General features: G+C 38.5%; 1 protein-coding gene across 2 annotated transcripts in view; it reads left to right on the top strand.

Moving 5' to 3' along the window:
* Positions 1-389: 389 nt before the first annotated feature.
* pik3c2a (phosphatidylinositol-4-phosphate 3-kinase, catalytic subunit type 2 alpha) overlaps positions 390-18,034 on the top strand; it is a 43,406-nt gene continuing 25,761 nt past the window's right edge. The window contains exons 1-2 of one of the 2 annotated variants that reach the window (XM_041996838.1): positions 390-514; positions 3,830-4,988. In XM_041996838.1, the coding sequence (XP_041852772.1) occupies positions 462-514; positions 3,830-4,988 (1,212 nt within the window). In that variant the 5' untranslated portion in view covers positions 390-461. Of the gene's footprint in view, positions 515-3,748; positions 4,989-18,034 lie in introns of both variants that reach the window. The other variant, XM_041996841.1, reaches the window with a different exon arrangement.

Here is an 18,034-nt window from a genome sequence, read left to right as displayed (position 1 = left end):
ATTATTCATATATAATATAGATATAAAAATAAAAACGGAAAAAATATCTATAAATATATATGTATATAAAGAACTGATATACACAAACGAGAGACTTCTTAAAAGTTTTTTTAAATTACAACAGCAATACCAACATGTAAAAATCCACCTTAATTAACTTAATTTCATGTAAACAAGCATACAATCCAACTGCTCCTGTCACTGTAAGATAATGTATTCTGCTATATTTTAGATTTTCAGCACTAATTATATCTCAATTTCATTGCGTTATAATGCATACGCACAAAAAAAAATCACTGATGGAGACAGTGTCTGTTTTTATCCACACGGTAGCGCTGCTTTCCCGCTCCATCCTCACCCAAAAGCTACCCAGCCAAGCAGAAACACTGCTATCCAACATTGTCCAACCAAAACTCCGCCAAACACCTCAACAGGAACTGACGTCTCCTCTGTGCAAGTGGATGGAAAAATGCAGCTGCAAGAAAAATGGCTCCAAACACCGTACCGCTGAAAGGTGAGAAACAATTCTTTTTATTACACTGGTCTGCGAGCTAAAGTTGTAGCTATTAGGTGTCCGAAATCATGTTTTTAGGCTTCGTCGTATTTAGTCGTTTCCCGTTTGAGAAGAGCCAGCATTTCCTCCTTGTTGTGGTTAGTTGGCAGGACCAAAGCAAGCAGTTGCCTGTGTACTTTTAAATTATTAAATCAGTTTGCCTTAAAGCACAAAACAGACATACAAGTTATCGTTGTTTAGCTAAAGCTAGTTGGATTTTTGTTTGTGTGAACGAGACGTTTGCTAAAAGTGTTTACAGTTTCAGCAGGTCTAGCGGCCAAGTTAGCATACAACAAAGTCAAAAGTTAAACTTCCAATAAGAGGGCTACCAAAAGTCGCAAAAAGTGGCTTTTTGTTTCGACTAGCCGGGCTAGTTTGTAAAAATATTGTTTATGATGTGTTAAAGGGGGCGGGGGGTTATCTCGTGTCATTGTGGCTCACATTATAGGATGACATAATGTGAAAACGGCACATTGACAATAAACAGCACTTCAGGTTGTGTCAGGTGAATATCAGCCGAGCGTTAGCGACGTAGCCGAATCTAAAATCTCTGCGATATGATTGTTCTGCAGTGTCTAATGCATTCAAATGAGTAAAAGAATAAATATATATATATATACTACATAAATAAATTATATAAACTGAATATGTACTTTGATATCTATAGATGACTACAAGGAAGCGAGCTGACAAACTGGTCTCTTCACTGTTCTGGACATAGCAACAGTACTAACTGATAAGGAGCTACTTTGGGCAGTGACTGCATGTTTCGCTCTTGGTGTTCGTCATTGTGAAATTCTCTAATCAATTAAAGCATTTATAGTTGATAAGAAAGAGCAAACACAAATTCTGGATTAATTATTGGTCATAAACAGACCAAATAGACAACTTGCAATCCCAGCTCCTTTCTGCTGCAACACTATCGTGTCTGTTTTGGGTTCAGTTTATCTTTACAGACGTTATCATCTGTGCAGGACAGAGTCTGTGGTAGGAAAAAAGAAAGAAAAAGATGGAGAAGTTTATTGTCTTCTACTAAGAGCCACTGAACATTTCTTTCAAATAAATAGACACTATAAGACCTGGTTACTTATTTAAGATGCTGCACTGCACTTTGATCAGCTGTATATTGTATTGCTAGCATCTGCAATTTTTCATTTATGAGAAGCAAAACTCTGTCTCATTTGGCTTGAACTCAAAGTAGTAGCACAAGCTCATGTCATGCTTTTATGCACTGTTCCTGACAATTGTATTCTTAATACTGAATAACTGAATTATGATAAATTTAAATATATGTTGAAATATGTAGATGTTTTTGCATTTGTTGTCACAGCAGTCATGCATATCACTGTGCACAAATGTAGTTTTAATGTAAACTAAGCTATATCAAAATATTCACTGTATGCAGTGTGTGATATTGCCATCCTGAGAGACATTGTATACCATAGACAGGTCACTAGTCCATCATTGGGCCAACCTAGAGACAAACACTTACTCCTAGGGTCATTTTGAATTGTCAGTTAACCTAACATGCATGTTGTGGACTATGGTGGGAAGCCAGCATATCCAGAAAGAACCCACACATTCACAAAGAGAACATGCAAAATTCCCATGGAAAGGCCATAGATGAGATTCAAAATGGGAACCCTCTTGCGGCGAGGCAACAGTGCTAACCACTGCACCACCAATTCATCAAACTAAATTGCATGTCATGGGGTTACGAACATGATGTGGTTCTATCTGGAAATTCCCCAGATTCCTTGAATTACATTTGTTGTTCCTTTTATATCCTCATTTTATAGAGGTATATAGTTTGGGTAGCTCTTCCCTAACTCTTGTGAATACTTTTAAAGTACTTATGTTATGCTCATGTGTGGTCTTCAGAGCATGACATCAGCCATCTTTTTTTTTTTTTTTTTGGCCAAATAGCAAAGAGTCCGTTTTTGGCATTTAGCGGTGTTTTTTGTTTTTGTCTCCAATTGCCGTATATGGACTTATAGCACATGGATGTCTTAAATCAGGGTCTTTAGAATGCATTTGTAATGGGTAGATCTATCTTCAGTGATTAAGAATGCAAAACATTTGACATAAATTAAAGTGATCTTTATGAAGTTCAGTCGTATTCATAGTTTCTCAGTTTGACCCAGGGTTATATAAAGAATAAGGAAGCAGCTACTGCTTAGTGTTCAGTGTGTTAAAATGTGCCAGTTAAGGGGCATTGTGCTTTTAATTCATAGCCTTTTCTTATTAAACTCTAATTTGTCACAATCGGTAATATACAGATCTTTTGTCAGAGGACATGGCGTTTCTGCAAAGAACTAAGCCATCATTGACAGCATGGACCAAAAGATGATGACCTTTCTTCATGCTCTAATTTCCCCAAGCTGTTTTTTTTTTTTTTTTTTGGCGAAGTCGGCACCAAGCTCTCCTAGTCAAATGCTTAATGAATGCAGCCACATTGTCACAGCCTGCTGGTGTTCGCACAGCTGATAAGACAATCTTGGGCCATGGCACTAACATAATGCTAACAGAGTGAGAGAAAGCCAGAGGAAGAGAGAGACCCATTGGGCTGTTTAGCATGCCAAATTCCTCAGCTGCACAATAGTGTTAGGCTAGCCTGAGCCCCAGCACAGCCAGCCTTCTCCACCACAATGGGAGGGGAAGCTCAGGAGAGGCCAGTGACGCCTGGGGAGCGAAGGAACTCACTCAACCCTGGGGCTGTGATCGTTCAATGAATGGCTGCTTTGAGAAAGCACTGTGTCATTTTAGAACAACAGAACACTCTTTGCTGCAGTGTTTTTCTTGATTTTCAAAAATTAAATGTTCCTATATCACAGGCAATTAATAGGTAACATAACTAGCTGATTAAATTGATAACAGAAAGAAGAATGAGTTTATGAGTGAGCTTAAATATGATGGACACACTGGTTTGAAAGCACATGCCAGTTATCTGACCCACATGACACTCCTCACTTTAAAGCAGTTAACTGTTGGCTGGGAATATGTAACAAATAGGAGCTGATCAATAAGCAATCAAAATGTGATCAGAGCAAAAAAATCTGGATTATTTTTATTTAATGTATTGCTGCTCTGAGTCAGCTGGTAGACTGAGTTATTCATCAATTATGTGGTTGGTACTTTGATGTTTAATTTTCTCTTTCTTGCTTTGACAACTTTTTTTTTTGTTGTTGTTTTTAGGTGCTTAACACTTTGATCTACAACCCATTTGACCACACTGACTTAAAAGCTGTTATACTTATGGCTCCTTCCACTTGACAGAATGGCCCAGATATCGAGTAGTGATGGGTTCAAGCTGGATGTCCCCCAGCCAAAGGGGGTTGTGGGTAAAGAGGAAGCCCTTCGCATGGAAGAAGAGGCTTTAGCTAAACTGCAAAAGGAGAAGAGACACGTTTTTTCAGCTTCAATATCTTCATCTGGAGCATCTTCATCTTCTTCAAAACCAAAATCAATAAAATCTGACACTACTGCGCCTAAACCTTCACCCTTTACAAATAAACCTGACAAGGACCTCATTGTCTTCCCAGAGGCCAAGAAACAGGCAGAACAGGACAAGTTCAGAGATATTGATGTGGAAAAGCTGACCAATGAGGAGCTTGAAAAGCTCCTGCTTGATGAAAACTTTGGGGCTAATAGCCGGGTGTCCCGCCCCTCATCACTTCTGGGGTTTAACCTTAGTGCTTCCTACCCTGGAGGCCATGCCTGCAGCCCCTCTCCATACCAGAGCAGCCTGTGGACATCTGTTCTATCCACCACATCGAGTTCCACTATGTCCACTACAACCCATCAGCCCACCCCAATTTTTCCCTCTGCACCGTTTCCCAAACCAGGCACATTTCAAAATGGTTTCACTCCAGCCATGTCACCCTTCATGACCCTGCCGGCGCAGCAGCCATCCTTCATGGCTTTCACTCCTATTCAGCCTGCTGCTACCATGGTCTTCCCACAACCACCAAACCCAGAGATGGCCAAACTGTTAAACAAGATTGCCAGCACCTCGGAATACTTGAAGAATGGCAGATCAGCCAGCACTGACCTAGATTCTTCTCAAGTGGGCACAACCTCTTTGGCACCTAACCCACCACCCCAACAGCCAGCAGCGATTGAATCTTCTCAAATCAGTCGCTTCGACTGGCTGGATCTGGACCCTCTTACAAAGCGTAAAGCTGAGAATGAGGAAGCATCCCTGCCATCAGGAGGTGCTGGACAGATGGTACCAGGAGTTAGCGCTGGGGATCCATGGGATGCAGTGCTTGAGACTGAAGGGAACAGTAGTAGTAGTAATAGCCCCCCTCTTGAGGGGAAAGTATCACTATCAGTCCGATCACAGCACAGGAGAGCATCAACTGGGGCACCTGTCGCTAGGAGTCACTCACTGAACATCCCTGGGACTTCCTCCCTGCACAAACCAAACAACCAGGTAAGGACATGTTAAGCAGGGAAACTGTTAAGCAGCTTTGGAGAACTTGAATCAAGAGCTGTTTTGAACTTCTACACTGTTGATTAAATCAGATCAGTGAGACACAGCAGTTCAGCTGCAATAGGCTTAGTTCCAGTTCATTCATTACTGGTCCTTCATCCTCCATAACCACACATTTTTATTGATGTTTTTAAAGGCCCAATCTCGTGTTTTCCCCATGTATTTTGGTTTATTTGCATCACCCAAAGCTAAGTCTGGATGGTGTGCTAAAAAATATGTCCTCAAGGGGCATTATGTTTTTTGCTATTGATTGACTGACAGAAAGGCATCATCTCATCATTTGTGGCTACCTTCACATGCTAATGTGACATTACAATAGCTGGTTCATCATCCAAAGCAAAAGACATGATACCCCTTGTGGTCATTGGGCCTCATTCAACAACCATTCTTACAAGCAAATTTGCTCTTAAGCCTGACTTCCAAATTTTTTACATAGATTGTGGCATTCTTGAGAATCTTCGTAGCTTGGATTTGGTCTTAGCTGAGAATAAATCCTACAAACACTCAGGATTACTCTTACAAACATTAGAGTGCTTCCATGTTTGAACAACATTATCGTTTGTGTTGTTTTCTGCTGTTCAGTTTTATAAGATTTTTAGAATAAGTCTTGGTCATTTACAAAACATTTTGTTATATTAAAATAAATGGCAAGGTCTTGCAGATGTCCTAACAGTATAATTTACCTCAGGGGAAAACTATTTTTCATTAATTTAATTAATTCACTGCTTTACTTCACTTAATTCACTTACTACGAAAAATCTCACCATGTGATAACAGAAAGTTGCAGTAAAGTAATGTTTGTTGATTTTCCAGCAATGGAAAAATAAAGTTCAATAAAAATAAAAATAAGAAGCACAGCCCTAATGTCACAGGCTATGTAATGAAATTTTAGTCTACAGTGTACTACATTCTCCATTAGCCATGACACCACAAGGATGTTTGTCCTGACTCACTCATAGGACCAGACTGAGGGCTCGCTGTCCAAATTCAGGAGCAATTGTTTACTTGTCTGTACCAAAAGCTGCTTTTATATTAATCAAATCTCACTGTGTGATTATTTATAACCAAGTTTTCATTTTAAAAAAGAGGATAATCGAGTTTCAATGTACATTTTTACCATTATTATTTTTGGTTTTCATTCATTCTTTTGGCATTCTGTTTGTTATTCTTCCCCGTCTGTCTCACCACTGTCTGTCTGGTTGCACACAGTTCGTCAGTCATGACCTTTTAGGGTCAGCTGGTCCATTCTTCCAATTTAGGAAAGATTGACATTTACCAATCTAGGAGGAAAGATACAAGCAATGTTATGGACTTCTGAACTTGAGAACAGATGTAAGGAGATATTGGTGAATGAGGCTCATTATTAGTATAATTTTGAAACTGGCATCATTAACAAGCTACATTGTGATATCAACAAATATAGAAAATAATATTCTCCTAAAGCTTTTTGCCTTTTCGCCCAGCCCTGCTTCCCCATATTTACGCTTGTTTACACAGAAAATCTATTTAAATAGCGAGGAGCTGAAAGATGTTATAATCTGTAATGTTGCACATCTGGAGGTAATGATCGTATTTACCAAAGAGAGACGTCCTGCTTCGGTCATATTCTGACTCAAATGTATAAGACTGCAGTTGAGTTTATGTTGTACTTGAAAACATTGTGTGTTTGTGAAAGTTTTTCCCTATTTAAGTTTTGCGTTAGCTTACTGACCAGTGACTCGAGTTATGCATGCTCATGAGTCACCACTGTCCTCTTCCATGCCTCTCAGCCAGCCTCCAGGAATTTAACCAGTTGAAAGGCACATACAGAAATAATTAAAAAATATTTAGAGATATGATGGGTGCAAAACAAATCTAGAGGTACCCAAAATTAAGAATTAAATGACAAAAGTGCCATCTCCCATGCTGCTCAAAGCATGCACTCATTTATATAAAGTAAAATAAAGAGGAAATAAAAGCATAGCTCTCAAAAGATTAGGGGGAGTAAGTTGATTCAGAACAGATCTTCTGGGTCAGTTGCGACACCCATTAATGCATTAGTGATAACTGCTTACAGTATATTTTTTAAGCCATTCACTTTCACAAGCAAAGCATCATCTTTACTTCTACTTCCTTCTATTCATTGTTTCATTGTGATTAGCTACCCGCTGTTTCACCCCACAGTTTGCTCTCAACCACATTTTGTAATTAAATAATCCTTCCATGGCGTAAAAGTGATCTAGATTCCTGAATTTAATATTTAGAGCATTCATCTGGGACAGCGCTGTGGGCAAATGGCATGTGATATTGCTGCCTCTATTTTTTTCCCCCTCAAAAAACTAAACAACCGTCTGTTATTTGGCTGATTGTTTTGAACTGAAGGAATTACAAGGCAAGCATGTCAGCTGTGCTAGGTGGCTAACAGCTATCAGCCACTTAAAAATGTATTATTATGTCTTCTCCTTTAATCAGTATCTGCCACTCAGGCTAACCAAAAGTCAGCTATCTCTTGCATGGAATTAAAATATCTTAAAAGTTTCATAAGAAGTCTAAATAGTAAATCTAAATATCAACATGCATTTGCCATTTTTGGATACATGTACTGCTAGAGTATAAGCTACAAGAATAGTTGGACTCTAATATTAAAATGCATTGCGGTAACACATGTTTAAAAACTACTATCTTTGAATGGTGACCTTTAGTTTAAGGTCTTGGCAAGCGGTTCTGTTGGATGCTATTTTTTGTGTTGCTGTTTACACCCACTTCCTGCTCATTGTGTTTAGATTTGTCATGACCAATCTGTGGCATGTTTCTCACGCTAAGGTGATAATTAGCCGTATAACACTGGAAGAACTCTGTTTTCAGAATTTCTTATGGTGGCAGGAAACCAAAACAATGTGGCATGATTTGATGATGGTGTTGGGGATAATTGTGGTGCATTACACTTTAAAGAAGGTCCTAAACAAGACCAGCCAAGTGCAGTTTTAGTGGACTGCTCTACTGGATCTCTCAGACCCGTGTTTAGGGCTGCAGACTTATTATTTAACCATCATCAGAGGCAGCTTGTCCAGTCTGTACACCCAACTTTGTCCTCCGGGGTTGAGGAATGCAATTTTCCTTGAAAGGATGCAACAATGCTTGTTTATTCTTGTCTGTATGTTATGTCTACTTTTAAGTATGTTTGGTAGTGAGACTACTGTGTTAGGTAATTTGATCCCCTTTAGTTTTGTGTGCTTCAGATATGGTTTGGCACTCACTTTTTAATCTCCATTCATCCTATCCTAACTTTTTGTGTATATAAAGACCTGGTAGTTTTTGTATTTGGTTCCTCCCCGGGTTCTATCTGCTGGCATCCATGTTGTCATAAACAGGAACAAGTCTGTACACATCCCCTGTGCCCTACAGCAACTGAATGCTCTAACAAGACCACCCTTATGAGTTGCTGTGCCATCCCTATTCCTGCAAGCTTAGGCTGAGGCTTAGGAAAGGGAGAAATCATATTTCAGTGAACTTTGGGTACCTGCAGAATGTTGCACTTTAAGCAATTGTCTTGATCATTTGATGCAAGCCGGGGGTATACACTTCCTATACCTTAATGATAAGTCTGGAAAGTCTTTTTTTTTTTTTTTTTTTAACAGGAGCTTAAAATTCTCGTTGTGGAAAATGGCAATGTGGCACAGAAAGAATAACAAAAAAGGTAAAGAAACGATAGAATAAAGCTAGACTTCAAACCATAGTGGCTACATGAAGGTATTGAGACCGTCATCTTACATTGATGAAACGTCTCAGAAGAGCCACAAGTGTCAAGCTCTGTGAAGCATGTATAATGTAAATTTCACAGGTCTGACATGAACTTCCTTTGAAACCCCCATGAGATCAGGTTTAAAAAAAAAAAGTCTTTCTCTTTGTATTTTTCTTTGAACCCATGTCTTGCTCTTTCTTTCATCAATGCATCAGTATTTGGCACAACATTGGCAAAGGATTATTTTGAGGGCATTTCTTAATGATTGTTTTTGTGTGTATTTATTGTTTTCTTTCTGAGGAATATACTGGCATTAAAGCATAGGTCACTTTTCTAATAAAATAATATTTATGGAATCTTTGTGAGACCAACAACATGTAATGAAAAGCCAATACAAGCGGGTGTTGAAATTCAAGACAGATCCGGACGTCGGACACCTCCTGTCTTGACCTTGCCTCTAAAAGTGTAATGAGACTTCCAACGGCACAGGAGCAAACATTTGAATACTGCTTTGAGCTGCATTGTGACTGCAAGTTGAATAACTGTAAATTGATTTATTTGAAGTAACAGCATCTTTTTAAAAAAAATGTTTAGGGACAACATGTGGTAGAATATAGACAGGAGAAAGTAGCTCCGGCCTGATTTCCTTTTGTGACCTGCTTGTACCACCAAAGGTCATGAATCACCAGGAATTCTCACAGGCATGGTGGTACTTTTGCCCTGTTGCTGTTGCACTTTATATAAGTTCTGTGTCTCACGAGGGTTTCCATTTTCATATTTTTAATCTTGTTGGGTGGTGGGGGGGCTACGGATGTTCAGATGCATTAGCCTGAAGCAGTTAAGCCAGAATTGACTAGTTTGGGGAGAGCAGTGTAAAATGGAGCAAATGTTGTTTACTTTTTGTTAATTAATTGAGATTAGACTCTTGGGAATGATGTTTGAACACACATTTAGTTTGTCTCTTTGATGCAGACTGGGTGAGCATGTGTAGACCTATTTTCTCACACTGTTCCTTCAGAATGACCTGCAGGCTGATTTTTATCTGAGCTAGCCTTTTTTTATCTTTATATGTGCTGTTATTTAAAAAAAAAGGTTTGTCTGAGAGCGAGAGAGAAACAGAGTTGGAGAAAGAGTACATGTTTTTTCACCTAAAACAGTCACATGTTTTCTTCCCAGACTTTAAAACCACCAAAAGCTCTTTAACATGTCTCACACCTTCACACTCTCCCACTCCAAACTCTGCCTAATTTGCTTTTATTGTAGTCTAATTACACCTTATGCACAAATGTGAACTGGAACACCATAGTTGACACTCTCAGTTTTCATCCACCAAAAAAATGTGAGGTAAAAGGATGCTACTGTTCAAAGATGTGCCATGAATTCCTGTCAAATATGTGATTCACTGGGCAAACGGCTCTCAGTCTCCTAAACTATATTGTTTATCTACTTCTAGAAAACAGAACTGTTTTGGGAAATGTGTTGACAAAGCAGGTGGAAACTGTGTAGTAATGCACACAATAAATCAAATATTTAAAAGACCTTTCTTTGCAGATGACTAACGAATTTGACTCCGCTTTAGCATTGGTTTGTCCATCGAGCCACATTTTTGACCCGGGGATTTTAGTTTATCACAGGAAGTGTGAAGAGATAGCTGTCAGCCACTTCCCTACTGAAAGAAGAAGTAGCTTTTTTAGAGCAGTTGGTTCCTCTGATATAAACTTTAGAGTTTCTCACAGAGTAATTTCTTGTTGTGAAAGCTTTCTTTAGAAAACCTGACTAATGTATGCAACCAAAATATCTTAATTGACAAGAACTGAATTATATCTGCAGTCCCTTAAAGCCAATATTCTTTGAGTAATACCTGCAAAAGCACTTATCAGGAATTTCTCTGTGGTTATATTGTAAAATTAAACTGACTTGTTGTTTTTGCTTGCAGTAAGTTAAGGCTCAGGTCATTTTCAGACTGAGTGTTAAATATGTCTCAGTGTTTAGAGAGTTTATATTTAATGACCTCAGCACTTAGCAGCTCTGTGTACTTGGGATCTTTCTGTCCCTCAAACATAACACTGATTGCCCAAGAACATCTTAAGGGGTTTTCTTAATATGACACAAAAGGTAACTTAGCTTTGAGGATAGACTGATTTGATTTTTCAGACAAAGATGAGTGCTTTCATCAAACACATTGCTGTCAGTTTCCCAAATATTCATATGCTAGTTAATGACATTTCACACAAATTTTGAGTTGCATATTGTATAAAAATCCTCTACCAGAAGAAATATTTGAGACACAACAGGTCAAAGATGATCTTTAACAACAATATAATGTTACACAAAAAAAAACTTTTTTGATCTTTATTCCTCATCACATCTTAGGATCAGGAGAGATGTAAAATGAAACATGAGGGATTGTCGAGCTGCAGTATAACTTTGGTTGCATTTTATTTGTTTAGTTGATTAGACGTTGCACTCTAACATCTTGATGTTAGAATAAAACATTGATTGTCACAGTGTTTACATTAGGTCTTTTCAAATGTACCTTTCAACACTTGACTAATGTGCCCTTGTTGCACATTGTGTTGTGTGACCGTAGAGGGTTGCATGTGGATTAAAGTTCATCCATCACAAATGCACTTCCAAGCCAGTAAGGGAGATTTTAAGGTTCTTTTACTAGTTTATAAATGCCTCAATGGTTCTGGACCTTCTTACCTTTCTGACCTGCTTTTACTGCTGTCATCATTGAGCTGATACATGATGAAGTGTGCTAGAGGCGCCTCAGCCCAGCATTGGTGTGTGCTTTTTCATGTGTATTAATTGCCAAGGAAAATCAGCTGCAAGTTCATGTTTTTTTTAAGCAATAAGGTGCAGCTGATATGTGAAAAGGACTAGTAACTCAGTACTTGAATTAATGCGATGGTATTAGCACCGACCACAAGTTTCAGTTATAGTCAGCCTTTAACTTCCTCCATTGTGTTCAGTCACTTCTTGTGTGTTCATCAAGTTCACTGTGTTCTTCTTTGTTAAAATTTGATTTCTTTTTGCAGCAGTAATTACAAAAAACCTTTATAATGTTAGTTTAGGAAGTTGAAGTCAGCAAAGCTTATTACATCTTTCAAGTTTGTACAGTAAAACATGACCTATGTAGGCATATTCAGACTAACCCCTGCTATCTTTTACCCAGTGTGCATCTGTTCCAAGAGTGTATACCATGTCCCACACATATGAATCAGTAACCATCAGACATTTGAAGTACTCATAATTGTGCTGGACTGGATCAAGATAGTCCAATCTGCCTGAAAGAACACAATTACAAAGAGACAGCGAAGCCACCAGGGGAAAGTGCCATAGATCTCTGTGTTGGCTCAGTTGATCACTGTTTGTTTCCCTGATTGTCATTAAATCTCAGACTGATGCTAATAGAAATTGTTGAGTTAGTATGAGCATGCAACCCTCCCAAATAATCATCATGCCTTTGTTATTAGCTTCCTTTGTACTGCCATTGCATTTATGTTTCAGAATCTCCACACTTTCCTTTAATTTCATATTCCCAGGAGCATCATAGATGTGTCACGTGTCCTGGATTTCTTGGGAGTGTCCCACTTCATCAGAAATGAATGCTCTGTGATCAGCACCAGTTGTGGATGACCACAGTGTTGGAAAGTTTTGCAGATAAATTGACAGAACTTGAGTTGCCAAATCAGTTGCAGTGAACTTAACATCAATAATGTTGAAACCCCTTAAAGAAGAAACATGCAGACATGTTGCCATGGTTTCTGCTTACATAGAGCAAAAAGTAGAAGCTGACAGTAGTATATTAAATTTCTTTTGCATTCCCAATCTGCTCTCTTGTAGATGGTTTTTATCCCTTCAGATACAGAAGGAAAACAAATCTACAACTACTGACACCATGTTGCAGGTATTTTCTAAATCTTACCACAAGTAAAAATAACAAACAGCTTTAGTCTCTCAACAAAAAACAGCTGAAAAACAGATTTCTTAAATATTTGTCAGTGTATCTTAAGGGTTATGCAATAGTCCTCTGGTCACCGAAAGTCCTGAATAGTTTTACATCTGTGTCATTCTGTAGAAGCAGGATTCACGTGTATAATTGATTGTCTCACTCTGGAGCCAATTGGGGCCAACTCGATGTAGGACACACATGACCAGCAAAACAACCCTCCTTTATAGAAATGAATTGTGATAACAGAGGCATTAGTCAGTAGGGTTGTGTCAGAGCTCTCAGCAGATTTGAATAATGTAGAAAATACTCGACATGTTCCTTGTCTTGGCAAATTGCAACATAGAACTGTGTTTAGACTATCACTGATTTAAGTTCATGAAGATCAGTGTAATTATGACAACTGACTGGAGCCATCTAAGAATTGAGGCATTAGTCTCACTTCTGTGTGGGAATTGCAGCACTTTAAGTAGATTTTCATTATTAAATTCAACATTACATCTTCAATGTAGAAAAACAGGTTGAGAGGTATATCTGTTTGCCTCTCTGGGGCAGTTTTCAACTGAGCCTTACATGCATCCTAGCTTTCAAATCTGATCCCTGACTGCATTTGCAGGCTGCATGAGATGCGTGTGGCCGCATTCTTTAGGAGGCAGCGTTAAAACACACAGGATTCATCATTCACAGAAAACTTCACATTTGTTTTATGTTGAATTTCTACATCAACAATCAGAAGCTTTGAGCCCATTCAAACTGTCCTGGAAGTTTTCTAACAGAAATTACCTTCATATAAGTGTAATATTTGAAGCCAATCTGCTCCTTTAAGCTATTCTCTCTTCTTCAGAACTACATTTGAGGTATCAAAGTAGAACTAAACCTGCACTGACATTGCGTAGAGATGTGCTTTCCCATAAATATGTCACTGCCATTCAAGTTGCATTTTATTGCTAACTAAGCAATTAGCCATTTTAATATTGATTTTCAAGCTTTAGTTAGTGAGCACAGCTGACACAGAGTTCTGCAAGATAAAATGTTATTTAGACTCCTTTTATGTCTTTTATGGGCATTACATAACTGAGCCTATTGAAATGTTTATGACTCAGGTGAATCTCAAACATATTTGGAAATATGGAAATAACATGCAGGTCACTGAATGTGCATCATTAATGGTTTTACTAAAACAGTAATAGACTTACTTATGTTTGTTACCCAGCAAACAGCTGATCTCACACACTGTCCAAAGATTAAATATGTCCTGAACAAAGCCATTAGAAAATACACGGTGTCTTTGAAGACAAATATGCAGCTCTCCAGATCTGCAAGACAAATAATATTTTAACCACTTGCTATAGTTCACATTTGATATCATGGTCTCCCTGCTTATAGACAGGATTCACCCTGGCCCACTCACTGACTTTATCCTCCATATCTCAAGTCTTGCATCACAACTTGTCTCTGGCTGTGGTTGACGCTTGATGTAACACATACATTTCCAAATGTCTGCACATCTTGGGTAACATTTGTATCAGTTGCTTTACTCCCAAAGGAGCAACTATATATGGCAAACTGTATCCCAGCTGCTACCGTTCTGATCTACAGCAGGAGAGTTTTTGTACCAGGTGGAGTTTTACGTAGGTCCTTGATCAGATGCTGCCTAGCATTTAAGTAACTTCCACTTAAACATTGTTCGAAACCGTACACACCCTCTATGGTGTGCTGGAGGTTTTAAGGTTTCCTGACAGGGAAATATATCCAGGCACACCAAACAGACCAGGAATAGCTCAATGAGCATGTGCCCAAAGTATTGACATCCCCCCAGCCCAACCCCTCCATTATGTTAATCCAGCTTTTGTGTCTGTTTCCTCATGAGTCAGAGTTGTGTCAGCACAGTGGTTTTAATGTTTTTTACAGATCAGTGTTTTAACAGGAGTCATGCAGAGCCTTGTGTAGTCACATCCTTTGTTCTGAACAAACTGTGTTCAGAACACAGTGTATTCCTAGCGTTGCCGTGAGTGTTGTGACACATCTCAGTATGTATAAGAAATGACAAAAAAGTAGTTAGTGTGTAAATTAGATCAAGCTGTTCCCGTGACTTCAGACACCAGGCGTTCTCAGTCCCTGTCCAAATAAATCGATAGAAAGAAACAAAGATGAGTCTGTCATGTTCTGCAGTCTGCTGTTGATGTATGAGTCTGAGTGTGACCATTAGCAAAGTGCTCTTTATTGGATTATCCGCCTGTGTTTGTTTTTGCTAAAATCATCCTGACTGCAAACATAAACACTGCTGTACTCAGCGACTCTTGTTGCTTGCTGGTTGTCTTTTTGTTTTATTACACACTTGTTCATTTTTGCCCCGTTGTTGTTGTTTAGTTCATCGTTTTTTGTTGTTTTCTGCCCCTCTATTTTGTCTCTCTTATTGTTTATTGTTTTTTCTTTTTTCCTTTACACAACCAAGATCTCAGAATGTATCTGGAGATAGGAAAAAACTAATGTGTGAAACATTTTCCAGCAAGGGAGGGGAAAAAACTGTAATTATTACTTTAGACTTGACTAATAAGTTGCAGAATAACAGTTTATATTAATATTGAATAAACCAGCAATTATGATATGAAACTTGTCCATAGGAATCTTGAAAACATAACAAAAATCCACCAGGCTTAACAGTCACTCTCTTCTGTCTCTTGTTGAGAGATACAGGTCCATGCTTCCCTGAGATTTTTATCTCTTGGTGTTATGTCTGGTCAGCTCAGTGCTTTGTAGTCTCTTCTCTTAGCCCTGCGCAGTTACACTCTAAATTAAATTTCAGGTTAACCCAAAGGAATTTGTGATGCTAGTAATGAAAGTGAAACTTCTTCAAAATGTTTGTCATGAAAAAAAGGGAGCCGCAGAGCTGCTCATTTGGTCTTTTGGTTTAAATTTGGCACAGGTGTGAGCACATTCGGACTTACTTATATATTTCCAAGTGAAACTTGAGACAGTAGATCTGTTGGAATTTTTTTATCAGCTGATCACCTGATTAAAAAGTAGACGTCAGCTTGATACTTAGCAAGTTGTTGCTAAGCATGATTTAGGAAGTGTTTCTAGTTATCCAGTTTCTCCATTATTGGACACAACAAGTCAATTCTGCACTCTGAGAAGAGGAATGAACTGTCATGGTGTCCCTCTTCTTTCAGTCCACTCCGTCTTTGCACCTCTCTGTCCCTGGTTGAGAATTATGTCAGGCACAGATTTTTAAGCCATGACTGAGCATTTTTGCAGACAGCCCTAAGCATAGCGGAGAAAGGGGAGGGACCCTTTCACTTCTCATTTCCTGTGCCACAGGAAGCACATTCCTCAGCCGCTGGCAGTCAGACAGCAGTAAAAGCAGAGTATAGCTGTGAGTTCCCAGCAGCAGGCAAGCCTCCAGGAATCTCTTGGAGTAATTCTCAAGGGAGCTGTCTCAGACTTTACTTTGGTGTGTGTGTGTGTGTGTGTGTGTGTGAATGTGAGAGAGAGACAGGCTGATTTGTAGCAATTTCTACTCAGTTCCTATAGTATGAATGTGCTAAAGAAATACATGTTGATGAAAGAAATTCCTCCATGAGCTATGAAACTGTTTCTAATATACTGTTCAACTCTAACTTGCAGAAAAGTTGGGAAATTTTCCAAGTTAAAATAACAACTTGTGGGTAAAAGACACAAATCCAATAAAATAATATTTATTGTCGTCAGTGACCGACTTTTTAAAATTTGATGCCATCAAAACACTCTTAAAAAAAGAAAATGTCTGAGATCTAAAAATAAAGAAAGAAAAGTTGGTGTCTTTTCCATAACCAGCATATTAATTGGTGACAGGTAAGAGTGTCACAATTAGGTATAAATGGAGAATCCTCCAAATGTTTAGTCTGTCTGAGGTAGGATAAGTTGTGGCCTGCCACTTTGTGCTAAACTCAGAGAATCATTTATAAATAAAAAAAAATGCATATGCAAGATTGCAAAGCTCTTGGTATTTCAACATATATATTCATAATATTATTAAAAAAAATAAAATAAAAATCACAGAGTCTGTGGAAGTCTCTGTGCACAAGGGCCAAAAATTAAAACCCGCTGTTGGATGCATGTGGCCTTAAAGCCTTCAGGTGGCACTTCATTAAATACTATCATGCCACCAATATCATTTTAACCATGCAGGAGGAGTATCTTGGATAGGGCTGGGTATCGTCACTAATTTCCTAAATCGATTCAGGTCGATTCAAAACAGCCTATTTTGATTTGATTCCGATTAAATCCGATTCGATATTGATTTATTTACATCTAATTATGTAACACCACCTATTTTTCTTGAATATTAAAGACATTCTCAGATAACAGTTTTTTCTATTAAAATCAGTTATCTGGGAGTAATCAGATTACAGTAATAATCTGATCTGACACACCCACATGCATTTCTGAAATACCATAACAATACAGTTTTTCCCCAGATTCACAGCCAGAAATGCTGTGATGAAAAAACAAAACAAAGTTAAACTTATAAATGTCCCAATAAAATGGTTTTATTCAGTAGAGTCACTCTAAATAGTCTTAAAGTTCAGATCTCAGATAACAAGTTGATGTTAATAAAACCTACAAAGAATACTGGATCCATTTAAATCCATAATAGCACTCAGAAATTCCTACAATGACATAGATTGAGCTTGTTCAGCTGTGCGCGTTTCCGTGACAACCATGACGCTATCGGCGTAACACTGGAGCAGGAAAAATACTCCATCTGCTCCTCACTAGAGCAAGATGCTTGCATCTCCAGCTGCCTAAGAGAAAACTCATATTTTTGTCTGATTTTCAGCTGGTTGACGTGTTTTCCAATGCGTGCTCTCTGTCATCTGATGGAAACCTGTGTGTGTGTGCACACGCGCCTGTGTGTGTGTGCTTACTGCCATGGACACAGAGAGCAAGCGCAGATATGACATGCTGTCATAAATCAGATAAATAGCATCAGACTGTTTACTTTTTGATAAAAGGACGAAATGTAAACCTGTTTTAGAGAAAATGTGACTTTAAACGATCATGCCAGATTAATTTCAAAGTACATACATGCGTGACGGCGTTCCTAATCTTGGAAACCACATTAACTAACACAGACTGTTGTTGCAGCCAGTAATGTAACCAGAAAGGAAGAAGATGAATCTACTCTGCAGAAACACAGTTTTAACGTTCTGAACACAAGCTCCTGTCAGATGGACAGAAAAACAGGTGAACTCATGTTTTGTAGTTAGATAAGCCCATGTTTGAGCTGCTTTGGGGAAAAATGGATGTCAGTTTCAACATGCTAAA

This window comes from Melanotaenia boesemani, chromosome 10 (assembly GCF_017639745.1).
Source record: "Melanotaenia boesemani isolate fMelBoe1 chromosome 10, fMelBoe1.pri, whole genome shotgun sequence".
In the NCBI taxonomy this organism is placed as follows: domain Eukaryota; kingdom Metazoa; phylum Chordata; class Actinopteri; order Atheriniformes; family Melanotaeniidae; genus Melanotaenia; species Melanotaenia boesemani.
Note: the sequence above shows the minus strand (reverse complement) of the source record. Positions and strands in the feature narration are given on the sequence as shown.